The sequence below is a fragment of the Thalassophryne amazonica genome, chromosome 12, assembly GCF_902500255.1.
Source record: "Thalassophryne amazonica chromosome 12, fThaAma1.1, whole genome shotgun sequence".
Lineage (NCBI taxonomy): Eukaryota > Metazoa > Chordata > Actinopteri > Batrachoidiformes > Batrachoididae > Thalassophryne > Thalassophryne amazonica.
This window is the reverse complement of record NC_047114.1, coordinates 4,508,942-4,536,229: the sequence shown is the minus strand read 5'-3', so window position 1 is coordinate 4,536,229 and position 27,288 is coordinate 4,508,942. Positions and strand designations below refer to the sequence as shown.

General features: G+C 42.4%; 1 protein-coding gene and 1 long non-coding RNA gene across 3 annotated transcripts in view; one reads left to right on the top strand and one right to left on the bottom strand.

Moving 5' to 3' along the window:
* Positions 1 to 27,288, bottom strand: part of hectd3 (HECT domain containing 3) — a 50,759-nt gene that overhangs the window by 12,020 nt on the left and 11,451 nt on the right. For both annotated transcript variants that reach the window (XM_034182452.1, XM_034182453.1), the window contains exons 7-14: positions 23,559 to 23,641; positions 23,243 to 23,408; positions 22,957 to 23,038; positions 16,666 to 16,848; positions 12,888 to 12,940; positions 12,197 to 12,365; positions 11,103 to 11,216; positions 10,911 to 11,000 (exon numbers count right to left, since the gene is read on the bottom strand). In XM_034182452.1, the coding sequence (XP_034038343.1) occupies positions 10,911 to 11,000; positions 11,103 to 11,216; positions 12,197 to 12,365; positions 12,888 to 12,940; positions 16,666 to 16,848; positions 22,957 to 23,038; positions 23,243 to 23,408; positions 23,559 to 23,641 (940 nt within the window). The remainder of the gene's footprint in view (positions 1 to 10,910; positions 11,001 to 11,102; positions 11,217 to 12,196; positions 12,366 to 12,887; positions 12,941 to 16,665; positions 16,849 to 22,956; positions 23,039 to 23,242; positions 23,409 to 23,558; positions 23,642 to 27,288) is intronic.
* LOC117521125 lies at positions 786 to 17,193 on the top strand. Its single transcript, XR_004563894.1, has 3 exons — positions 786 to 1,032; positions 12,038 to 12,043; positions 17,182 to 17,193. It is a non-coding gene; the product is annotated as an uncharacterized LOC117521125 (long non-coding RNA).

The window sequence follows — 27,288 nt, the reverse complement described above, 5'->3', positions numbered from 1 at the left end:
CCGACGTGCAGGGAATGCATCAGCTAGCAGCTCGTGTAGCCGCGGCGCATTGATTGCTTGCTCCGTCTTCTCTGATGAAATAATGCTGAATTTATGTGGAAATGGTTGTTGAGATAGATGATGACTGGATGCAGTTTTAAATATAAACAAGGTGATAATCGGTGAACCGCAGCTAATGACACATGCACAATGAAGGCAGGGTGGACCGATTTTTAGGGGATACCGTTCGGTTGGTGACGCCGGACTAAACCGTGCAGTGTGAGAGTATTCTGTTTAACAGTGTTTCTGTCACTCACTATTGACTCTCAATTTCAATTTATTTTCCTTTATAAAGCGCCAAATCACAACAAAATTGCCTCAAGGTGCTTCACACAAGTAAGTCTAACCTTACCAAACCCCAGAGCAAGAACACAGGCGACAGTGTTAAGGAAAAATATAATAAAATAACAAATAATGATTTGAGGAAGAAACCTCAAACAGACTCAAAGGGGTGACCCTCTGCTTGGGCCATGCAATGACACAATTTACAAAACAATTCACAAAATGAATATACACGATATTTTGCTGGCACACAGGACAGGAGGATTTCAGAAACAGACACCACACCCATCTCAAGATGGAGCCGCACCTCAAACAGAGAGGAAAAAACAGCATCAGACATCAGAAAGACAACAAATACAGCAGAATTTGTCAGCATTAAACAACAAAAAAACAGAAGAAATACTAAGGTGATCGCCGGGCACTAGTCCTAAACTTCACTAAAAGACCCAGACTTTAGATAAAGTTGAGGCCGCGGCACGCTCCGTTTACTAATAAAATAAATTTAAAAGAGTAAAAAGCATAGTAACCTACTATGCCAGTATGCTAGCCATACGAAAGGAAAAATAAGTGCGTCTTAAGTCTGGACTTGGAAGTCTCTACACAATCTGACTGTTATATTGACGCAGGGAGATCATTCCACAGAACAGGGGCACGATAAGAGAAAGCTCTGTGACCCACAGACTTTTTTATTCACCCTAGGGACACTAATTAGTCCTACACCCTGAGAACACAGAACCCAGGACGGTACGTAAGGTTTAATTAGGTCAGCTAGGTAGGTGCCAGCCAAACAGAGTAGAGAAAGGCAGCGTGACATCAGCTGGCTGTTTATCATTTTTAAATTTAAGTAAGTACGTAAGTAAGCTTTATTTATAAAGCGACTTTCACAGACCAGGGTCACAAAGCGCTGCACATGGCATACAAAAATAATCTAAAAATAACATACGAAAACAATAAAATACAATATTAGGCTAAAAAGCTAACTTAAAGAAATGCGTCTTTAGTTGCCTTCTAAAAGTATCTATACAATCCAGAGAACGAAGGGCACAGAGGCTAGGCGCCACCGCTTTAAATGATCTGTCCCCGCGACTTTTAAAACAGGTCCGAGGAACCATCAACAGGTTCTGATTGGACGACCTGAGGCTCCTGGAGGAAGCATAAGGCTGGATCAGGTCCCTGATGTACTCCAGTGCTTGTCCATGCAGAGCTCTAAAAGTCAATACCAGGATTTTGTAATGAATCCTGTAGGAGACAGGCAGCCAATGCAAAGTATTAAGAACAGGAGTAATATGGTCCCTCCTGCGGGTGCAGGTAAACAGGCGCGCAGCAGAATTTTGCACAACCTGCAGGCGGGCCAACTCCTTCTTATTCAGACAAGTGAAACGACTGTTACAATAACCCAAACGCGATGAGACGAACGCATGAACAATCATCTCAAGCTCTTTTAAAGTCACCATCTTACGGAGCTTAGAGATGTTCAGAATTTGGAAAAAACAGTTCTTAACCAGGTAATTTGTGTGCTGCTCCAGAGACATTCCTCCATCCAAAATGACACCCAGGTTACGCAGGCTGCTTCTGACCGTGCAGCTTAGGCTACTGAGATGCTGCTTAATTCCAGGTACAGCACTATCTGGTGCTACAATCAGAGTCTCAGTCTTATTGGAATTTAACTGCAGACTGTCCTCAGTGAGCCATTCTGTAATTTTGGCCAAACAATTTGTGAAAGAGCAGAGTTTCTGTGGCTCAGTTGTCTTAAAAGAGCAGTACAGCTGCAGATCATCAGCATACAAATGATAGGACACATCACTGAACTGCTGGATCAGCTTGCTGAGAGGAAGGAGATACAACGAGAACAAAACAAGTCCCAAGACCGATCCCTGCGGCACACCCCACAGAAGATCTGCAGATTCCGATACGGCACTGCCCACCATCACACTAAAAGTTCTACCAGTCAGGTAAGAGGTAAACCACTCTAAAACACAACCTGACATTCCAACCAAATCCCGCAATCTGTTTATCAGAATGCCATGGTCAACGGTATCAAACGCCGAAGACAGATCAAGCAGAATCAGCACAGAACATTTGCCAGTGTCAGCCGCCATCATCATGTCACTAGACACCTTCAACAGGGCTGTTTCAGTAGAATGAAACTCACGGTACCCAGATTGAAAAGTGTCATGGATGTTAGCCTGCAAAAACAATCTCAATTGAGCATAGACTACCTTTTCCAAGACTTTGGCCAAGAAAGGGGTTTTAGATATTGGCCTAAAGTTCTTGAGTTCTGTAGAATCCAATCCAGCTTTCTTTAACTGTGGTTCCACAATGGCATGTTTAAAATAACAGGGAAACACACCACTCGACAAAGATACGAGGTCTGTGATAAAACTAACGTACCTTTTTATTTTTTTCAAAAACTATATGGATTTGAATCACGTGCGATTACATCAGACAACCTTGAACCCTCGTGCGCATGCGTGAGTTTTTTCACGCCTGTCGGTTACGTCATTCCCCTGTGGGCTGGCTTTGAGTGAGGAGTGGTCCACCCCTCCCGTCGGAATCTCTTTGTCTGAGAACTTCCTGAGAGACTGACGCTTTGCTTGATCAAAATTTTTTCCAAAACTGTGAGGCACATCAAAGTGGACATCATTCGAGAAATTCAGCTGGTTTTCTGTGAAAATTTTAACGGCTGATGAGAGATTATGGACTGTTGCTGTCGCTTTAAGGACTGCCCACAGAGCGGGACGTCGCGACGCGCCCTGAGCCGCTGCTGTCTGCCTGTTTCGAGCTGAAAGCTTCCAAATTTAAGCCTCTGTTGACCCAGGATGTCGTGAGAGAACAGAGAACTTTCAGAAGAGGTCGGGATCAGCAGTTTATCTGGACATTCCACTGTTAAAGGAGATTTTATTAATGAAAGACGTGCGGACGGGTCTGCGCGTCGGGACGCAGCCGGCACGGTGCGGCGGCACAGGAAAAACACCTCTGTGTTGATAACCATTTGTAAAAACCAGGCGGCTTTTGATGGCTTTCAGTTGAGTGAGTATCTGAGAAATTGTTTAACAGCTGGACATGTTCCAACTTGTCCTTAAGGCTTCCAACGGAGGTGTTTTTCCTGTGGCGGCGCGCGGTGCCGGCTGCGTCCCGACGCGGACCCGTCCGCACTTTCTTTCATTACAAAATCTCCTTTAACAGTGGAATGTCCGGATAAACTGTTGATCCCGACCTCTTCTGAAAGTTCTCCGTTTTGTCACGACGTCCTGGGTCAACAGAGGCTTAAATTTGGAAGCTTTCAGCTCTAAACAGGCAGACAGCGGCGGCTCAGGGCGCGTCGCGACGTCCCACTCCGTGGGCAGTCCTTAAAGCGACAGCAACAGTCCATAATCTCTCATCAGCTATTAAAATTTTCACAGAAAACCATCTGAATTTCTCGAATGATGTCCACTTCGATGTGCCTCACAGTTTTTGAAAAAATTTTGATCAAGCAAAGCGTCAGTCTCTCAGGAAGTTCTCAGACAAAGAGATTCCAACGGGAGGGGTGGACCACTCCTCACTCAAAGCCAGCCCACAGGCGAATGACGTAACTGTCAGGCGTGAAAAACTCACGCATGCCCGCGAGGGTTCAAGCTTGTCTGATGTAATCACATGTGATTCAAATCCACATAGTTTTTGAAAAAAATAAAAAGGTCCGATACTTTTCTAACAGACCTCATATATTAAACATTTTAGCAATGTAGGGCCCGATGGAGTCAAATACATTCACAAACAGTTTAAACGGAAGAACATCCAAAATACCAGAGGATGGCTTCACTTTATTCATGATGGTTGAGATGTCCTCTACAGTAACAGGCTAAAATGAGGCCCAGCACTGAGTGGGAGATTCCCTTACAAATAAAGAAATCCAGGAACTCCTCACAACTAGTTTTAGAGATAACAGGAGTGAAGGCAGCAGGTGACACAAGAGAGCTGATTGTGTCAAAAAGCACTTTAGGATTTCTTTTATTGGAGGAAATCAGGCGATTAAAATAACTCGTCCTGGCCTCCTCTATCATCTTATTTAAGGAAGATATTAAGTCTCTTAAATGTAGCCTGTGAACCTCCAGTTTTGTTGACTTCCATAGGCGTTCAATCTGGCAACATGTTCTCCTTAGAGTCATAATCCCATCATTTATCCAAGGACAGAAACTTTCACGAGGAGCTTTATTAGCCTTTAGTGGTGCCACTTGATCCAAGATAGTGGCACAGTGGCTATTAAAGCTATTCATAAAACAATCAGTTTCAGTGAGATTATTAAAAAGTAAAGGGTTGAACTTATCACAGAAAAGCGTAGCTGTTGTCTCTGTGATAATTCTCCTTTCTGCCTTAGTAGAAACAGGTCGAGGCTCAGATGGCACCATCAAATCAAAGAAAACACAACAATGATCACTCAGAAGAACATCCTCCACACATACATTGGTAATTTCCAGACCCAGTGCAAAAACCAGATCCAACGTGTGACCCTTGTTGTGAGTGGGACCTGACACATACTGTTTAAATTAAAAGCCTCTGTCATAGTTATAAGCTCTCTTGCTGAAGTGGAAGTATCAACATCAATCTGGAAATTAAAATCACCCAAAATTTAGACATTTTCAAATCTAATTATAGACGATAAAAAGTCAGTAAAAGCCTTAAGAAAAGTTCCAGCAGGGCCAGGAGGTTGACAGATCAAAATACTATAAAATTTATGTGAGGAACCAACTTCCATCATGAGCGCCTCAAAAGAGGGGGCGTGGCTTGTATCCGACAGTCTGTATGTGTACCGGTCCCGGTGCACAGCAGCCAGTCCTCCCCCCGTGCGACAGGGGCGGGGCTTACCCACTGCTAAGCAACCCGCAGGACAGAGTTCATTTAAATGGATGCATTCATTTTCCCTCTGCCACGTTTCTGTGAGGAAAAGAAAGTCCAAGTTTTTCCTGACAAAAAGCTCATTAATGGAGAACGCCTTATTTGAAATAGAGCGCACATTCAATAATCCAATCCGACTCAACAATGAGGCGGTAGTCGAGTCCGCTGAGCACAGCGGGATAGGCTGCAGACATCTCCCACGGTCACATGAGGCACCACTGTACCGGCGAAACCCACGCTGCTCCTGAGATGTAAACACGGAAAGCAGGGACGGACCCGGGACCCAAGCGACTCGTCCATCGGGGACCCAGTGATGTCCAGGCTGAGTCCTGCAACACAGAGGAGTGGTGGGATGCGTGAACAGGGCCACACCGCCAGCCGTATGGCCCTGCAAGAGTGGAACTGGGCGAAGCCACCTGTAGCTTCGGTATCCACGAGCCGCACGCCACACTCCTCGTCTGATCTGAACCTGGACACCCGCTCTGCAGCCTCTTCTCCTCTTTTTCGGACTACCTGGACGTCGCCACAACATTAGGTATTCCCGGGAGGAGGGGGAACACACAAACAGAGGTGATAAAGTTTGCTGGTAGCTATCCCAGTCATGAAAGAGGCATTCCATTGTCTCTTTAATTTTAAAAAGAGGGTCGCGATCATAAATCTGTATTGCACTCACGCAATCGCTATCCATCAAAGCTGATATGACAGCACACACAATCAGGAAAATAACAGAAAAACGACATGGTAACAGGCAAGCAGCAGCCGGAACACACACAGGCGCCATCTTGTCTCCCTCCTTTAATGCTATTGTCAATTGCAAATTCGTAACACTGAAAAAAACACCACTTTTACTCTAATTTAAATTCTATTTAACAGAGAAATGTTATTCTTTCAAGGTAAAAACTTCACACATGGTTCAAGTAGGAACAACTGGAACATCTTACACATAACTGCCATTTGAACTCAGCCGGATAACAGGCGGCTCCTGAAGTATTTCAGGCTGAGGTTCTGGCACAGTGAGAGTAATGTCTGAAGTTACATTTTCTTAAATTTTTTATTATTATTATTCATTTATTTTGTCACATCAAAAGCTGTGAACTCAGTGAACTGAACTTAGAGACACACATTCTGTGGTTAAACTCACAGCCAGTCTGAACCATGCTGAAGTCCAGGATGATTAGATTAGCAGTAAATAAATAAAGCAATGATAATTTCCCAAAAGCTCAGTTGGACAAAAAGCAGAAAGTTAAACCACATTACACCGATCCTGGCGTCTCTTCACTGGCTTCCTGTCTCTGTGAGGTCTGATTTTGAGGTTCTGTTACTAACCTATAAAAATATTCAGACTAGCACCTCCCTACTTAGCTGACCTAATTAAACCCTACGTTCTGGCCCGGGCTCTGCATTCTCAGGGAGCAGGGCTCCTTTGTGTCCTTATGGTGAATAAAAGGTTTGCAGGTCACAGAGCCCTCTCTTATTGTGTACCTGATTTGTACAATGATCTCCCTATGGAAATAAAACAGTCAGATTCTGTAAGTTCAGAGTAAAGACGCTTCTATTCTCCAGTTCTGTTCCAGAAGTATGGAACTACGCTTCCCATCCCTTTAATTCATCTTATTAGCAACAAAACAGGTCTTGGCCTCACTTCATCTAAATTCTGGGTCTGTTCGTGAAGCTCCTTTCTAACTAATATAGCACCTTCAACTGCACCACAGACTAAAACAGTTAAATGTGGTCTATTAAACATTAGGTCTCTCTCTTCTAAGTCCCTGTTGGTAAATGATATAATAACTGATCAACATATTGATTTATTCTGCCTTACAGAAACCTGGTTACAGCAGGATGAATATGTTAGTTTAAATGAGTCAACACCCCCGAGTCACACTAACTGTCAGAATGCTCGTAGCACGGGCCGGGGCGGAGGATTAGCAGCAATCTTCCATTCCAGCTTATTAATTAATCAAAAACCCAGACAGAGCTTTAATTCATTTGAAAGCTTGTCTCTTAGTCTTGTCCATCCAAATTGGAAGTCCCAAAAACCAGTTTCATTTGTTATTATCTATCGTCCACCTGGTCGTTACTGTGAGTTTCTCTGTGAATTTTCAGACCTTTTGTCTGACTTAGTGCTTAGCTCAGATAAGATAATTATAGTGGGCGATTTTAACATCCACACAGATGCTGAGAATGACAGCCTCAACACTGCATTTAATCTATTATTAGACTCTATTGGCTTTGCTCAAAATGTAAATGAGTCCACCCACCACTTTAATCATATCTTAGATCTTGTTCTGACTTATGGTATGGAAATAGAAGACTTAACAGTATTCCCTGAAAACTCCCTTCTGTCTGATCATTTCTTAATAACATTTACATTTACTCTGATGGACTACCCAGCAGTGGGGAATAAGTTTCACTACACTAGAAGTCTTTCAGAAAGCGCTGTAACTAGGTTTAAGGATATGATTCCTTCATTATGTTCTCTAATGCCATATACCAACACAGGGCAGAGTAGCTACCTAAACTCTGTAAGTGAGATAGAGTATCTCATCAATAGTTTTACATCCTCATTGAAGACAACTTTGGATGCTGTAGCTCCTCTGAAAAAGAGAGCTTTAAATCAGAAGTGCCTGACTCCGTGGTATAACTCACAAACTCGTAGCTTAAAGCAGATAACCCGTAAGTTGGAGAGGAAATGGCGTCTCACTAATTTAGATGATCTTCACTTAGCCTGGAAAAAGAGTCTGTTGCTCTATAAAAAAGCCCTCCGTAAAGCTAGGACATCTTTCTACTCATCACTAATTGAAGAAAATAAGAACAACCCCAGGTTTCTTTTCAGCACTGTAGCCAGGCTGACAAAGAGTCAGAGCTCTATTGAGCTCAGTATTCCATTAACTTTAACTAGTAATGACTTCATGACTTTCTTTGCTAACAAAATTTTAACTATTAGAGAAAAAATTACTCATAACCATCCCAAAGATGTATCGTTATCTTTGGCTGCTTTCAGTGATGCCGGTATTTGGTTAGACTCTTTCTCTCAGATTGTTCTGTTACTTCATCCAAACCATCAACATGTTTATTAGACCCCATTCCTACCAGGCTGCTCAAGGAAGCCCTACCATTATTTAATGCTTCGATCTTAAATATGATCAATCTATCTTTGTTAGTTGGCTATGTAGCACAGGCTTTTAAGGTGGCAGTAATTAAGCCATTACTTAAAAAGCCATCACTTGACCCAGCTATCTTAGCTAATTATAGGCCAATCTCCAACCTTCCTTTTCTCTCAAAAATTCTTGAAAGGGTAGTTGTAAAACAGCTAACTGATCATCTGCAGAGGAATGGTCTATTTGAAGAGTTTCAGTCAGGTTTTAGAATTCATCATAGTACAGAAACAGCATTAGTGAAGGTTACAAATGATCTTCTTATTGCCTCGGACAGTGGACCCATCTCTGTGCTTGTTCTGTTAGACCTCAGTGCTGCTTTTGATACTGTTGACCATAAAATTTTATTACAGAGATTAGAACATGCCATAGGTATTAAAGGCACTGCGCTGCGGTGGTTTGAATCATATTTGTCTAATAGATTACAATTTGTTCATGTAAATGGGGAATCTTCTTCACAGACTAAAGTTAATTATGGAGTTCCACAAGGTTCTGTGCTAGGACCAATTTTATTCACTTTATACATGCTTCCCTTAGGCAGTATTATTAGACGGTATTGTTTAAATTTTCATTGTTACGCAGATGATACCCAGCTTTATCTATCCATGAAGCCAGAGGACACACACCAATTAGCTAAACTGCAGGATTGTCTTACAGACATAAAGACATGGATGACCTCTAATTTCCTGCTTTTAAACTCAGATAAAACTGAAGTTATTGTACTTGGCCCCACAAACCTTAGAAACATGGTGTCTAATCAGATCCTTACTCTGGATGGCATTACCCTGACCTCTAGTAATACTGTGAGAAATCTTGGAGTCATTTTTGATCAGGATATGTCATTCAAAGCGCATATTAAACAAATATGTAGGACTGCTTTTTTGCATTTACGCAATATCTCTAAAATTAGAAAGGTCTTGTCTCAGAGTGATGCTGAAAAACTAATTCATGCATTTATTTCCTCTAGGCTGGACTATTGTAATTCATTATTATCAGGTTGTCCTAAAAGTTCCCTAAAAAGCCTTCAGTTAATTCAAAATGCTGCAGCTAGAGTACTAACGGGGACTAGAAGGAGAGAGCATATCTCACCCATATTGGCCTCTCTTCATTGGCTTCCTGTTAACTCTAGAATAGAATTTAAAATTCTTCTTACTTATAAGGTTTTGAATAATCAGGTCCCATCTTATCTTAGGGACCTCGTAGTACCATATCACCCCAATAGAGCGCTTCGCTCTCAGACTGCAGGCTTACTTGTAGTTCCTAGGGTTTGTAAGAGTAGAATGGGAGGCAGAGCCTTCAGCTTTCAGGCTCCTCTCCTGTGGAACCAGCTCCCAATTCAGATCAGGGAGACAGACACCCTCTCTACTTTTAAGATTAGGCTTAAAACTTTCCTTTTTGCTAAAGCTTATAGTTAGGGCTGGATCAGGTGACCCTGAACCATCCCTTAGTTATGCTGCTATAGACGTAGACTGCTGGGGGGTTCCCACGATGCACTGTTTCTTTCTCTTTTGCTCTGTATGCACCACTCTGCATTTAATCATTAGTGATCGATCTCTGCTCCCCTCCACAGCATGTCTTTTTCCTGGTTCTCTCCGTCAGCCCCAACCAGTCCCAGCAGAAGACTGCCCCTCCCTGAGCCTGGTTCTGCTGGAGGTTTCTTCCTGTTAAAAGGGAGTTTTTCCTTCCCACTGTAGGCAAGTGCTTGCTCACAGGGGGTCGTTTTGACCGTTGGGGTTTTACATAATTATTGTATGGCCTTGCCTTGCAGTATAAGGCGCCTTGGGGCAACTGTTTGTTGTGATTTGGCGCTATATAAAAAAAAAATTGATTGAAATTGATTGATTAACTGCCAGTGATCACCTTAGTATTCTCTCTGCTTCCCTGTCAATTTACTGCTGGTGGATTATACCTTAGGTGCAGTTATTTCCAACCAACTGATTCTGCTCTTTTTCTCTCTGTCCGAGGCACTGAGGAGACTTCCTGCAGATGATGGCTAAGCAGTCCAGGGTGTTGGACTGACCACGAGATGGCCTGGCTGAAGATGACACAGCAGCCTGTGGACCACCTTGCTGAGGGGGACCTCTCTGAGCCACTGCAGTCTGCTTTTGGAATGCAGTCTTCCATGAAGACAGCTTTTAATAAAATGAAACTGACAAGGCAATGTATGGACACTGGCCCTGCACGCCAGGGTACTGGACTGATCTCACGACACCCTGCCTGTGGCACCAATGACTGCGTGCTCACCTCAATAATGCACTGTTTCTGATGCTACTCTGTTTTTTTCTGTTTCCTGTTTCTTCAGCTTCTGTAAACTTTGTAAAAACCTTGCAACTGTTAGAATGGCCTAAGCAGTAGGTCACCCCTCTGAGTCTTTGTGCTTTGAGGCAGCTTTGTTGTGATTTGGCGCTGTATAAGTGAAATGAAATGATTTTAAATTAAAAAATTGCCTGCAGGTAACTAATCTTAACATCAGAATACTTTAGAAGGTATAAATCACAGTGTCAATCAACAACCTGAAACAGCTTGTTTTTTATGAATTTTTTTTTTTTTTGTCCTCACCAGCACAGGGTCAACAGCAGGGAAATCTTTATTCCAGCTGACAGCCTCCCCAGTCAGCTGCTTCCACACCAGACCAGGCAGAGCCAAGACCTGCAGCAAGAGGATGCAAGCTGAAATCCAAGTCGTGGATGCCGATCACTGATTAAAGTAACGCAAACGTCCGACATATGCTGAACAATGACTATCACTCACCAAAAAGTCTTTTCCTCTGAGAGCAGCCCCCATGAGCTGACCAATCCACTCAAACTTGTTGAAGTCTTTACAGGACGGGTTGGGAACATAGTAGTCGCGAGCTTCTAAAGTCCCCTGGAGAAAAAAAATACACTTACTAAAAACAAAACAAAAATGGGACTCTAATAGTGCTGCAACTAGTGACTATTTTTGTAATCCATAAATCTATTTTTACAGTTACTGTATTTTTCAGAGTAGAAGTATCTTTTAATTACAAGTTTGGGAGATTGTGAAATTTATGACTTACATACTGAAGAATCATGCATTCATCATCATTATTATTAATAATAACAATAATAATTGATTCCCAGGAATCAAAGCACTAAACACAATAAACTCCAATAAAAAAGAAGAAATATTAATAATATAAAGTACACTACAATGCTACACAAAATCACAAATTAAAGAGGTGATTATACAAAAAAGTATGACCAATGCTCTAGAAAATATGGGAATCGATTAATTAATCGATTTTCTTCTTAGCCTATTCATGATTTTCCAATTAGTTGATTATCCTCTGGTTAATTTACTGGTAAATCATAACTATAAATTCTAACAATAACTTTAAATTTTCCATTCAAATGTATTGTGATAAAAAGTACTTATTTTACAAATCCCAACATATGAAGAATATAGTGTCAACAATTAAAAATGCACTAAATGTGGGAGGGGAGAATTATGGAAGAAAATCCTGCACAGAGCTTTGCCTCCTCCTGAGACACAAAAAGACAGAAAAATAAAATACAACTAGGCTGCATCTGTTGATTATTTTCACTACCAATTAATGTGTTTAGTATTTTGTTTATTAATCATTAAGTAGTTTGGTTCATAAAGTGTCAAAAGGGTAAAAAAAAATATTAATCAGTGTTTTCAAAGTCAAAGAGGACGTCCTCTAGGGTTTGGTTTTTTGTCCACAACCCAAAAATATTCCATTTACAGTTAGAGAAGAGGAAAGAAACCAGAAAATATTCACATTTAAGAAGCTGAAATCAGAGCATTTTAGACCTTTAAAACAAAGACTCAAACTGATTAATTGACTGCTGAGTGGTAGTGACCTGGTTGGATGTCCGGTTGAAGAACGGCAGAGGCATCGGAAACTCTGCTGAGCTGGGACAAAGCTCCTCGGACATGTCTGCCAGACTGTCCCGAAAACCACCGCCCTGGTCGATGATTCCCTCTGCAATGAACTTACATTCCCACCACTGGTCGTGCCGAGCAGGCCACCTGGCAAACCAAAAAAAAAAAAAAAAACATGCGTTTATTGCTACTTTATTTGCTACATTTTCTCCATTACTCATTAACCAGCTGCATATATTTTTTCCATTAACTGATCAACCGGCCTGTAAAAGTTCCGAAAATGTTGAAAAGTGTATGTATGCAAGTGTGCGTGTATGTGTTTTGGGGGATGGTCGATTTCTCGTGATAGAAAACAGACAATAGCAGAAAAATCTGGAACAATTAATAAATTAACAAAATTGTTCATGCTCAATTTGTCCATCAAATCAGTGAATTTCAGATCTAAATACTCTTTATTCAGGTTTAGTTTAGTTTAATCCCATTTTGGCTCAGAGCCACCACAGAGGATCCAGGATTGTTCTGCATGTTGATGTGGCACAAATGTTACACCGGCTGCCCTTGCTGATACAACTCAAAACATGGAGATCAGGCCAGAAGTGGCTTTGGACTGGTGACCTTCTGCCACTGTGCCCACAAATGTCAAATAATGTAAAAATAAAACATGTGCACCTGTAGTCCAAAGTCTTCTCTAGTTTGTCAGATGGTTTGAGACCCTCAAAGACCTGAAAAGAGAAAAAAAAAAGGGCGGGGGTCAACACAAGCCAATAGTCACATGATCCATAAAGCAATACAGAGGGACAGATGAGTTAAAAAAACCCCATAAATAAATAAAACAATAATAAAAGAGATGGAAACAGAGTAATAATCCCTAAAAACACAATTATCATATATAACATTACTCTTCCATATAGTGAAGGTGATTTTAGTGAATTTGGTCACATTTTAACACAAGAGTACATTTGTTATACAGTAACTGACTCACACAAGGACAAGAGACTGAAGCATGCTCTACATCGTCCCTACCCCCCCTCCTGTCCCCATCCACCACCCCATCCCGGCCCCCACTCACGGCACTCTATTCCCCGTCCGGGAGCTGTGCAGTTTTAACTTCGGTAGGCCCCCGTTCCCCCCAAGCTGGTGGTGGTGTGACGACATGTTGCTACAGCTACCACATACTCACATCGCCCCAATTTGGAAAACGGACTGTTTCAAGTTTAGTGCACATAAACAATGTCAAATGTATATGTGTTGTCTTTAATTCTTTAATGCCATTATTACAGTAAACAAGTAATAATTGTGGATTAATTGCTGTATCTTGTCTGTGGCAATGAGTGTGGATGTAATCTCATTGTTGTTGCACTTGTAATGACAATGACAATAAATGTCATCCATCCATCCAATAAGCATTAGCTAACAGTAAATTAAAGGTTAACTGTGTTTAGTAATCATTTATTAATACTGTTCAGTGTCTTTATATATTAATGTTGTAGCGCTTGCACACGGACATGCACACACAAGGTGTTGTTTGGACATAATTCACCAATCAGACCACCACCGGTGGTCCACTCTAGGTTAAACCTGTTCACACATAAATGTCAGCTACTTAAGGTTACACTGTGCTCCTCGCCTGACATGCTAATGAGCCAAGGTGCACATCTGTTTTCCCGGCAGGTCCCCTGCATTGTGCAGCGCGCAGGCAATCGTCTGCACCTGCGGTTCATGTAAGCATCCAGCCCTTTGTGTTTCACTGCCAAGCCCTCAGCATTGTAGGAAGCCGGGCCAAGCCCTGTTCCTGTTTGTCTACCTGTATGACATCCTAGTGGCCAGCAAATCCCAAACGGAGCACTTGTCCCACCTGCAGATACTTTTTGAACACCTCAGCCTGCATGGACTAATCATCAACCTCACTAAGTGCTAGTTTGAGTTGACCACCATCGACTTTCTGGGACACAGAGTCATGAAAGACGGAGCGGTGCCCCTCTTGTCTAAGGTGGAGGCAGTTCTGAATCTCCTGTGACCAATCATAGTGCAAGTCCTGCAGGAGTGCTTGGGAATGATGAATGTTTTCCTCTGCTTCATCCTCAAAGCTGCCATGGTCATGCGCCCTTTATACAAGGCACTAAAGGAGAAAGCTCCCAAACACCTGGTGAACTGGTCAGCAGAGAGAGACACCGCATTCTCGGATCCCAAGACAGCCTTCACTTCCATGATGATGCTGGCCCACTCATTACCGGACACCCCCCATATCCATCACCACAGATGCATCAACACGAACAGTGGGTAAACGGGGCGTGGCAGCCACTTGCTTTTGTCAGTTGCCAGTTAAGCCCAAACAAGCACAACTACAGCAATTTGACTCAGAGCTGCTCGCCCTGAACCTTCCCTTCCCACACTTCCGCACGCTACTGGAGGGCCGGTGGTTTACAGCTTTTGTCGACCACAAGCTGTTGACTTTTGCCAAGGCCAAAGTGTTGGAATGCTGGTCCGCCCACCAGCAATGGCAGCTCGCCTACATATCAGAGTCCACGACCGACATCCAGCATGTCACCGGCAAGACGAACTCCGCTGTGGACAGCTTCTCCTGACCCTTCACAGCCACCATCCATCTTGACCTGGACTATAGCTGATCAGGCTGCCGATCCAGAGGTGCAAGCACTCAAGTCTGTGGTTACCAGATTACAGGTGATGGACATAATCATTGGGAGGGCGGCACCAGGCTGCTCTGTGACGTCTCCACAGGACAGCCACGATCAGTGGTCCCCACCGTACAGAAGCGGAACATCTTTGAGGCTGTGCATGGCCTTTCCCACCCGGGAGGAAACTGTCACAAAGGCTGGTGGCAGCCAAGTTCATCTGGCACATGCCCAAAATAGATGTTAAAGCCTGGGCCACTTCTTGTGGGGACTGCCAGCTCTCCAAAGTCCACATACACATCAAACAGACAGCAGATGGATGGACAGGCTCCCATGGGTCATGCTGGGCCTGCGGAAGGCCCATGGAGCTGGCCCGTCCACCTCCACAGGGCCACAAGCCAAACCAGCCCAGCCACCCAACCGGCACATCTCAAACACCTCTACGCAGCGCCTTCAATGCCCCGATACGAAGGAGCTGTTCCAGCCGGATTATACACCACCCCCCACACCTGATGATTTCTTTTCTTTTCTTCCTTTATATTGTTCTTCCCTATAGTGATTTGTGGGAGGGCCTTTGTAGCGCGGACACACATACATGCACACGGAAGGTGTTGTTCAGACCTAATTCACCACCTTAGACCACCCCTGGTGGCCCATCTAGGTTACACCTGTTCACATGTAAATGTCAGCCACTTACAATTACATTGTGTTTCCTGCCTTACATATGTTGATGAGCCAAACCTGCATATGTTAAACCTGTTCACCCGTAAATGTCTGGCACTCAAGGTTACACTGTGCTTCTTGCCTCATATGTTAATGAGCCAAGGCATAGATGTTTTCCTGGCAGGTCCCCCGCCTGACGATGTTCTACTGATGGTTTCCAAAGATGTCTCAAAAATGTGTTTGCAAACTTTTATCACTCACTGCATTGTGCCAAGCACAGACACCTGCTGTTTATGTAATCAGCTGGCCTAGCCCTTTGTGTTTCATTACCAAGCCCACTGCAGGGAAGGAAGCCGGGCTGAGCCCTATATAATTTTGTGTGCCTGGAAAGTTTTCAGTTTTTACTTTTGTGTGAATAAAGGATACACCATGCGTGTTAGACTGTCGAAATCGGCTCTCCTCATTTCGTCTGACTCAATTTCTACAATGTACAACTTAATACATCACTTAACATGAACTAGGGATGCACCGATCCACATTTTTTTCCACTTCCGATCCTCTCCGTGTGTGTCTCTCTCCATCTCCTCAATTTTCAATTTCAATAGAGCTTTATTGACATGGGAAACATGTTTACATTGTCAAAGCAAGTGATAGAGTAAAAAAAATAATTAAAAATTAAGTTCTCTCCCTCTCTCTGCCTCCCTCTGTCTCTGTCTCTCTCTCTCTCTCTAAAAACACAAAGCCTTTCAATTTTAAAATAAACAGTAAATTTCTAAATGTATCATCAGCTACGCTCACGTGAGGAACTCTGGATTAATACTGAAGGATTTTGATGGAGTATTTTTTTCCCCATTCAGCGGATAGAAACTCTGTTCAGCTGCGCTCTGAGTTGCCGTTTCATAGCGTTTCACAGCCTTGGGACGCTGAAGCGGCTGAGTTTTCAGCACACGTTTTCAGCAACAATTCAGTTCAAGCCAATACAGATACTGAATCAGATCGATGCCATCCTTAACATGAACACTTTTTACTGCCTTCACTGTCAATTACCGTAATGTGGCGTTATTGTAAAATGTTACTGTGAATTTTATATTAACCATCGTGTTTGTGTAACTGTGAGGACATGATATTCCCAGACAAAAAAAAAACGTTACCTGACTGAAAACGGCATTCTTGCAGCTGGGATCCAGGGACGGGTTGTCTCTGTGCTCCATGGCCAGTCGCCTGTTGATGTAGAGGCGGGGCATGCAGATGGGTTTACTGGTCTCGGAGTCCTTCAGGCACTGCATGATGAGGGCCGAGCGACGCTTGGACAGCAGGAGGAACTGCTTTATTCGCTGGAGGATGCCAAAGAATACACAAGTAAACAATAAATTACAAACGTCTAAAAGGTGACTACAAACATTCAGATCAGACCAGAAAAGCATCTGTGTCTGTCCGTCTTCCATCCAACAGCATGTGGTCATACAGGGGGCTAAGTTCTCAAATTTTCTGATCATCACAATTGTTTTTTCATGTTCTTCGCAAATGTAGGCTTGAGTCTGAACAGGACTTCACATGAAGCAGCCGCATTAACTGTGACACATTTATCAGCTAGTTTGAAGGGGAGAGAATTTGTTTTACAATAACGGTACTTCTCTGTTACACCGTGTGACTCAAAGTCCAAAGAGCACAATAAGAACAACAACAGATAAATGCTGATGGGAGAAAGATCGCCTCACCCGTCATTATCGAGAACTCGTGGTCGTCTGCATTGGTGCACGTACATGATGACAGGACACTAATTTTGCAGCAATAATCACAAAACAGTTTGCAGTGTTTTAGTACACTGCACAATAGACCAGCAGCCCAGAGCATTTTGGTCAAACGAAGCAGGTTCCAATATCCAAGTACATGAGCATTTGGGAGAGCGGCAATCGTGTAGATATGGATGTCTGCCGGGGTGCACCTGCTGCATGTGGCCCCCAGGGACCCCCCAAAAGGCTGCAATTCTGGGATGGATTAAACATTGATAATACCACATTTAACATTTTGGATATGTATAAGTTTATTATAAGGAGTGCAGAATGGTGACTGGCAGACAAAATTTCTGCTGTTTCTGGTTGGCCAAACCCCCAAAAACAAGGTCCAAAAATTTGGCCCAGGTCAAACATTGGAGATGCAACATCAATCAAAATTAAAATGAACAAGTTCATCCCACAGACAATAGGAAACCCCTGGCAGACAAAATGTCTGCTGCATATGGCCCAACAGACCAAAAAAGGGTTCAAAACTTTGGCTCAGGTTATTGTGACTCAGTTTTGTATAATGGCCAGAAAGCAACTCTTACCCTGACCTTTATAGACCTATATCTTATGACATTCCTCATATGAAGAGTATGCAAGTTATAGGAACAGGAAGATCAGCACTGATGAGAATTAGCACACTGCCATGACTGCATGAGTCTAGAGCAGATTTGTTTTTCCTTTGTTTTCGAAAATTCAAGATATATCTTTTGCTGAGATTGGAAGGTAAGTATTGTTCAGACCTGCTAAAGAAGCTGGAAGAACTTAAGGAAGGGTTCACAGAAAGACCACTGCCAGCCACTGACGTGACCTTGATAGATGGTGGACTCCTCCTCCATTCCTACCTACCTGCAATTGGGAACATCACAAGCTATGGAAAGTTTGCCATGTCACAACCACGGGAATGACATTCATGTATTGTTCGATACGTATCGTCCAATGTCCCTGAAAGCGAGTGAGAGAAGGTTACGTGGAGCCGAAGATCGCCCTTTTGTCATAACTGGTCAACAGCAATCCCCATGACAGAGTTGCCATAAGCTGTTGCAAAATGAGATATTCAAGTATCACCTGGCAGGGTTTCTGCTCAAAGAATGGCAAGAACATCATTATGGACATGTCACTGGTATGAAGGCACTGGTGTTGTCTCATTTGATCAGAATGAATCCAGGATAAATACTGAGCATCCAGGCCATCTCCAGGGGATTCATGTGGAGGCCGACACTCTCATCACATTCCACCTGTCCAGCACCAAGGGAAACATGATGATCAGAGCATCTGGCATGGTATCTGGAATGATGTCAGGGTAATCATCGTTGGAATGTTAGGAAGAGACCTGTACAATTAGTGGCCCACCTCATATGATCGCACCACCATGGACCTTAACACCGGGAATACTCGTTGCTATACTGATATCAGTAGCATCACCACGACCTTGGAGTCCAAGCAAAAGGGACTTGCAGCAGCATTGCCAGGGCTTCATGTATTCACATGTACACATCTACACCACAGCATTCCACCGGAAGTGTAAAATCAAGCCACTGGAAATTCTTGAGAGACAAAGATGGAAACATCATCCAATTCTTCACCAGTTTGGCCACTGAAGACCAGCCTGACCAGGAGAAAGCTGAAGAGTTCATCTGTGCCTTGTATGGCATAAAGGGTGATGTACAGAAAGTCAACGAGGGCCAATATGTGAAGCTTTGTCAGATGACTGGAAAAATGAATAAGGTAATGTGGCTTACACTTGCTTTGAGAATTTATATTTATGGGCAAAAATATAGAATAGAGCAAGCACAACCGAAAAATTGCTCCCAAGACGGTGACTTCATCACACTAATCTGCAGGGTCCATTAGCCAATAAAATAAAAACCAGTTGGCTCCTGGAAAATGTCATTGGCTCCAACTTTCTTACAAAAACACCTTCTTTATTGTCAATTCTTCTTGTTCCATTGGTGGCTCCAACCATTTTTGGTCCAGCTGGAGGCCTGAGTCTGTGATATAGATGTTGTTGTCCATTCCGCTGCTCCCTTTTTTTGTGTTCAGGGTCACCACAGCGGATACAGCCAGATCCACATCGGTAGTTGGCACGTTTTACGCCGGATGCCCTTCATGACGCAACTCCAGTTTTACCTGGAGAAACACACACAGCCGCCGGTGTTCCAAAGAGGTCTCCCATCCAAGTACTAACCAGGTCCAGCACTGCTTAGCTTCTGACATCTGATGGGATCAGACTGACACAGAGCAGATCGTATGTGATATAGATGATCATTTGAATTGCTAATTGTCTCATTTCAGGAGAACGCTATGGCAAACATCAAGAAAGTTGATTGTACATTACTGCCACCATGTGCCAACACCCTGAAAAAGAAATTGCAAGGGGCACAACTGATCAGCATCATACGGGGAAAAGCTGACTCACCATAGCCAGGAAACGACCTGGATCCCCTGGACTATGGAAGACAGAAGAACGGGTGCTATGTTCCTATTTGGTTTGAGGGACCAGCCCTGCCTGACGATCTTTTTGAGGAAGTGAAACAAGAGGATGGCAGAACCCCTGTAGAACCTGGGAATGACCAGCAAGAGCAGGATACCGAATATGATGAAATGGATGATTCTATTTCTGAGCCATCTTGGAGTGATGACAGTGACAGTGAAATAGACATGTAGACAAGACACTGCGGTGCTGAGAGTTGACGTAATGTCTAAATCCAGAAAAACCGTTAAGGATGTGAAAAATGTTCTTGTTTTAAAAAGTGAACATGAATAACAATTAACACTTTTAAAATGTGCTTCAGTTTCACATCATGCACAATAACAGGCCAATTTTACATGAAAATTCAGGTAGTTTTAAATAGTTGTGTGGCTCACCACTCGGCAGAAGGTCAGCACTCATGAAGAACATATCCCGTACTTCTGGTTGATTGACAAGAGGGCAAAGGGTCTGACTTAAGTCCAAAAAACTAAATATGTTGGATTTTTGTCTATATGCAAATTCATTTCTAATTGGTTTAAAACTAGTGCATGACATGACCTTTGTCCTAGCACAGTTGTAAACAAGGAATTCTGTCTGTCTGATATACGATCACTTTACGGTGGTTATTGGCTTTATAGACATTCGTTCGGGCTTGGTCGCAAGGGTCCAATTTTTGGGGTTGTCTGTCGGGCCATATGCAGCAGACCTTTTGTCTGTCAGGAGTTTTTCTATTGTCTGTGGGAGGTACTTGTTCATTTTCATTTTAACTGATGTGGTATCTCCAATGTTTGATCTGGACCAAATTTTTGGACCTTTTTTGTGGGGGTTTGGCAGACAAGAAACAACAGAAATTTTGTCTGGCAAGAGCTGTTCTATAATGTACTTGACGTTTATGTTCATTGACGGTTTTGTATGGTACTTTTGACATTTGTCTGTCGGGGGGCTTTCAATTGTCTGTGGGATGTACTTGTTCATTTTAATTTTGATTCATGTAGTATCTCCAATGTTTGATCTGGGCCAAATTTTTGGACCCTTTTTTGGCATCTGGCGGGCTTAAAAACAACAGAAATTTTGTCTGACAGTGGCCATTCTGCACTCCTTATAATAAACTTATACATATCCAAAATGTTAAATGCAGCATTAACAATGTTTGAGCCATCCCATAATTGCAGCCTTTTGGGAGGGGGGAGTCCCTGGGGGCCACATGCAGCAGATGCACCCTAACAGACATCCATATCTGCACATGACTGGCGCCCTCCCAAATGCTCATGTAGTTAGATATTGGTACCTGCTTTGTTTGACCAAAATGCTCTGGGCTGCTGCTCTACAATGTTATATTCAGACTGGAAGCTGACTGGAGGCCTGTAGATACTGTGCAGCTCACAAGGCAATGTGGTGTCACAAACGGGCCTGACAGATCTAATCGTTTTTAATTTCCACTATATTTTTGCAGACACCTTCATTCGTTGTTCACTTTGTGAAAAGTCAAAGTACAATTCTCAAATGCTAATTATTGGGGGCCGGTTACCTTACTTTCAGGCCTATAAATTGCACTTTTCTTTTCTGGCTACTCCTGCAACTTACAGTTTGAAGCAACACAGGTAAAATAAATAAATAAATAAAACAAATCAAATCAAATCAATTTTATTTATATAGCGCCAAATCACAACAAACAGTTGCCCCAAGGCGCTTTATATTGCAAGGCAAAGCCATACAATAATTACGGAAAAACCCCAACGGTCAAAACGACCCCCTGTGAGCAAGCACTTGGCGACAGTGGGAAGAAAAAACTCCCTTCTAACAGGAAGAAACCTCCAGCAGAACCAGGCTCAGGGAGGGGCAGTCTTTTGCTGGGACTGGTTGGGGCTGAGGGGAGAGAATCAGGAAAAAGACATGCTGTGGAAGAGAGCAGAGATGATTAAATGCAGAGTGGTGCATACAGAGCAAAAAGAGAAAGAAACACTCAGTGCATCATGGGAACCCCCCAGCAGTCTAAGTCTATAGCAGCATAACTAAGGGATGGTTCAGGGTCACCTGATCCAGCCCTAACTATAAGCTTTAGCAAAAAGGAAAGTTTTCAGCCTAATCTTAAAAGTAGAGAGGGTGTCTGTCTCCCTGATCCGAATTGGGAGCTGGTTCCAGAGGAGAGGAGCCTGAAAGCTGAAGGCTCTGCCTCCCATTCTACTCTTAAAAACCCTAGGAACTACAAGTAAGCTTGCAGTCTGAGAGCGAAGCGCTCTATTGGGGTGATATGGTACTATGAGGTCCCTAAGATAAGATGGGACCTGATTATTCAAAACCTTATAAGTAAGAAGAAGAATGGCACCATCTATATGCATGACAAGCTGCTCCTGTATACTGATCTGAATGAGGAACTGTCATATCTTCCCTCCGAAGCAGAAGGTGACTGTAATGCACGAGTAACCTGAATGCCAACCGACATAAAAAAAAAAAGATCTCAATGAGGAGAACATGCAGGGTCTCAGAGAATGAGCAAAATTAATAAACTGTGCTCTCAAACTGAAAGACCACACCCTTAAATAAAGAGAGGGAACAACCTTCTTAGAACATGTAGTTTGTGGGACAGCTGGAGCAAAACGAGGACAGCTAGGCTAAGATAAAGCTAACTGCCATTTTTTTAATGTACAATTAAAATGTTTATTTACATTTAGTGAGGTAAATGTGCACACATTTAGCTCCACGTTGACATTTTCATCTTTTCAGTGGTGACAAGCAGTTTTACTCTGTAGGTCTTTGTGCCTCACACAATAACATTAATTAGTCTGTAAACCTCTGCTTGCTAACCCAGTGTGTGCATGATATAAATAAATAAATAATGCAGTGATGGTAAAATGGTAAATGGACTGCATTTATATAGCGCTATTCCATCTGCATCAGATGCTCAAAGCGCTTTACAATTATGCCTTACATTCACCCCGATGTCAGGGTGCTGCCATACAAGGCGCTCACTACACACCAGGAACAATAGGGGATTAAAGACCTTGCTCAAGGGCCCTTAGTGATTTTCCAGTCAGGCGGGGATTTGAACAGAGGAGCTTCTGGTCTCAAGCTCAACACCTTAACCACTAGACCATCACCTCCCTGATGGTCTTCTGATGAAATTTAGTATGTTTGTAGCTGCATGAAACAGTGGCACCGTGTTTCAAAGTAAATGTGAAAAGAATCACTTTGATCTGGTTGAAGGTTCCCAGGCTGTAGTCCCAGGCAGGCACCAAGTGTGGCAGCACGTTGTCCAGTAGACAAATGAACCTGTGGAGAAGAAAAAAAAAATTCAGAACTGGAAAATCATGCTTAGAAATAATTTGGGCAATGAAATTTTCATCTTGATTTTCATTTTGTGTGATGTTAAAAAAAAAATAGTTGAGAAATAGAATTTATTTTTTAAGCCCAGTGTGGAACAAAAACAACATTTGATAATTCCAATGACTGGTAGCTTGATGATGGCTGACCTACCTCTGGATGACCAGCGCCCTGCGGTACAGGACGTCAGGTAGAGTGCCCTGCAAACGTGGGTAACGCACCAAATAAGATGACTGGAAAACATCAGCATTTAAACCCAGGTCTCTCTCACATGACGACTTGATCTTTAAACCATGGATCCGGACGTCTATCCCTTCATCTGTGAAAGCAAAAGACAAAGCAATGTGTCCAGACGTGTCATCACTACAAGACTCTCACAGCCAACTAAAGCCCTTTAAGGTAACACGTAGCAGCTAAGCATGGGAAATGTGATTATAATACAAATATAGAGCTGTCTACAGAGTCTCACCTCTGCACTCCTCGAGCCGGATGTCAATGACAGACAGGTGGCACGTCATATCTTCCAGAACGCACACGTCACCTATGAGATTGCTAAAACCAAAACAGAATTTAAAATAAACACTGCTGAGTGGAGTGTGAAACAGATCCCTGTAGTTTGTCACAATTTGAAAATGGAAGATGCAAAATCTTCCCAATTAAAAAAAGAAGCTAAAAACAAATACCGTACAGATTATTGAGGATTATTGAGCCTTGTCAGGAAGATACTGGCTTTTTATTGAAAATGTCCATAATGGCCTTTTACACACCAATAAATCAGTCAAAAATTATTTTCTATGCAAATATTTAGTTTCTTAATGGTCTCTTGTGAGAATGAAGCAACACTCCCTCTGTGCTCTGCACTTTTCCATTTCATTTACATTCTCAGCCTGGCTGCACATGCACATCTACTGCATCAGATTTCTGTAAGTGCACATTTCGTGCATGTGAGTCCCACCCTGTGAAGGTTTGTGTGATTCTGCAAACAAGAGCTAGTGTAGCAGCTAGTGTCAGAAAAAAACAAATCATTTAGGGCATGATAAATATCAATCAATCAATTTTATTTATATAGCGCCAAATCACAACAAACAGTTGCCCCAAGGTGCTTTATATTGTAAGGCAAAGCCACACAATAATTACGTAAAAACCCCAACGGTCAAAGCGACCCCCTGTGAGCAAGCACTTGGCGACAGTGGGAAGGAAAAACTCCCTTTTAACAGGAAGAAACCTCCAGCAGAACCAGGCTCAGGGAGGGGCAGTCTTCTGCTGGGACTGGTTGGGGCTGAGGGAGAGAACCAGGAAAAAGACATGCTGTGGAGGGGAGCAGAGATCAATCACTAATGATTAAATGCAGAGTGGTGCATACAGAGCAAAAAGAGAAAGAAACACTCAGTGCATCATGGGAACCCCCCAGCAGTCTAAGTCTATAGCAGCATAACTAAGGGATGGTTCAGGGTCACCTGATCCAGCCCTAACTATAACCTTTAGCAAAAAGGAAAGTTTTAAGCCTAATCTTAAAAGTAGAGAGGGTGTCTGTCTCCCTGATCCGAATTGGGAGCTGGTTCCACAGGAGAGGAGCCTGAAAGCTGAAGGCTCTGCCTCCCATTCTACTCTTACAAACCCTAGGAACTACAAGTAAGCCTGCAGTCTGAGAACGAAGCGCTCTATTGGGGTGATATGGTACTATGAGGTCCCTAAGATAAGATGGGACATGATTATTCAAAACCTTATAAGTAAGAAGAAGAATTTTAAATTCTATTCTAGAATTAACAGGAAGCCAATGAAGAGAGGCCAATATGGGTGAGATATGCTCTCTCCTTCTAGTCCCCGTTAGTACTCTAGATGCAGCATTTTGAATTAACTGAAGGCTTTTCAGGGAACTTTTAGGACAACCTGATAATAATGAATTACAATAGTCCAGCCTAGAGGAAATAGATGCATGAATTAGTTTTTCAGTATCACTCTGAGACAAGACCTTTCTAATTTTAGAGATATTGCGTAAATGCAAAAAAGCAGTCCTACATATTTGTTTAATATGTGCTTTGAATGACATATCCTGATCAAAAATGACTCCAAGATTTCTCACAGTATTACTAGAGGTCAGGGTAATGCCATCCAGAGTAAGTATCTGGTTATACACCATGTTTCTAAGATTTGTGGGGCCAAGTACAATAACTTCAGTTTTATCTGAGTTTAAAAGCAGGAAATTAGAGGTCATCCATGTCCTTATGTCTGTAAGACAATCCTGCAGTTTAGCTAATTGGTGTGTGTCCTCTGGCTTCATGGATAGATAAAGCTGGGTATCATCTGCATAACAATGAAAATTTAAGCAATGCCGTCTAATAATACTGCCTAAGGGAAGCATGTATAAAGTGAATAAAATTGGTCCTAGCACAGAACCTTGTGGAACTCCATAATTAACCTTAGTCTGTGAAGAAGATTCCCCATTTACATGAACAAATTGTAATTTATTAGATAAATATGATTCAAACCACTGCAGCACAGTGCCTTCAATACCTATGGCATGCTCTAATCTCTGTAATAAAATTTTATGGTCAACAGTATCAAAAGCAGCACTGAGGTCTAACAGAACAAGCACAGAGATGAGTCCACTGTCTGAGGCCATAAGAAGATCATTTGTAACCTTCACTAATGCTGTTTCCGTACTATGATGAATTCTAAAACCTGACTGAAACTCTTCAAATAGACCATTCCTCTGCAGATGAACAGTTAGCTGTTTTACAACTACCCTTTCAAGAATTTCTGAGAGAAAAGGAAGGTTGGAGATTGGCCTATAATTAGCTGGGTCAAGTGATGGCTTTTAAAGTAATGGTTTAATTACTGCCACCTTAAAAGCCTGTGGTACATAGCCAACTAACAAAGATAGATTGATCATATTTAAGATCGAAGCATTAAATAATGGTAGGGCTTCCTTGAGCAGCCTGGTAGGAATGGGGTCTAATAAACATGTTGATGGTTTGGATGAAGTAACTAATGAAAATAACTCAGACAGAACAATCGGAGAGAAAGAGTCTAACCAAATACCGGCATCACTGAAAGCAGCCAAAGATAACGATACGTCTTTGGGATGGTTATGAGTAATTTTTTCTCTAATAGTTAAAATTTTGTTAGCAAAGAAAGTCACGAAGTCATTACTAGTTAAAGTTAATGGAATACTGAGCTCAATAGAGCTCTGACTCTTTGTCAGCCTGGCTACAGTGCTGAAAAGAAACCTGGGATTGTTCTTATTTTCTTCAATTAGTGATGAGTAGAAAGATGTCCTAGCTTTACGGAGGGCTTTTTTATAGAGCAACAGACTCTTTTTCCAGGCTAAGTGAAGATCTTCTAAATTAGTGAGACGCCATTTCCTCTCCAACTTACCGGTTATCTGCTTTAAGCTACGAGTTTGTGAGTTATACCACGGAGTCAGGCACTTCTGATTTAAAGCTCTCTTTTTTAGAGGAGCTACAGCATCCAAAGTTGTCTTCAATGAGGATGTAAAACTATTGATGAGATACTCTATCTCACTTACAGAGTTTAGGTAGCTACTCTGCACTGTGTTGGTATATGGCATTAGAGAACATAAAGAAGGAATCATATCCTTAAACCTAGTTACAGCGCTTTCTGAAAGACTTCTAGTGTAATGAAACTTATTCCCCACTGCTGGGTAGTCCATCAGAGTAAATGTAAATGTTATTAAGAAATGATCAGACAGAAGGGAGTTTTCAGGGAATACTGTTAAGTCTTCTATTTCCATACCATAAGTCAGAACAAGATCTAAGATATGATTAAAGTGGTGGGTGGACTCATTTACATTTTGAGCAAAGCCAATAGAGTCTAATAATAGATTAAATGCAGTGTTGAGGCTGTCATTCTCAGCATCTGTGTGGATGTTAAAATCACCCACTGTAATTATCTTATCTGAGCTAAGCACTAAGTCAGACAAAAGGTCTGAAAATTCACAGAGAAACTCACAGTAACGACCAGGTGGACGATAGATAATAACAAATAAAACTGGTTTTTGGGACTTCCAATTTGGATGGACAAGACTAAGAGACAAGCTTTCAAATGAATTAAAGCTCTGTCTGGGTTTTTGATTAATTAATAAGCTGGAATGGAAGATTGCTGCTAATCCTCCACCTCGGCCCGTGCTACGAGCATTCTGGCAGTTAATGTGACTCGGGGGAGTTGACTTTAAACTA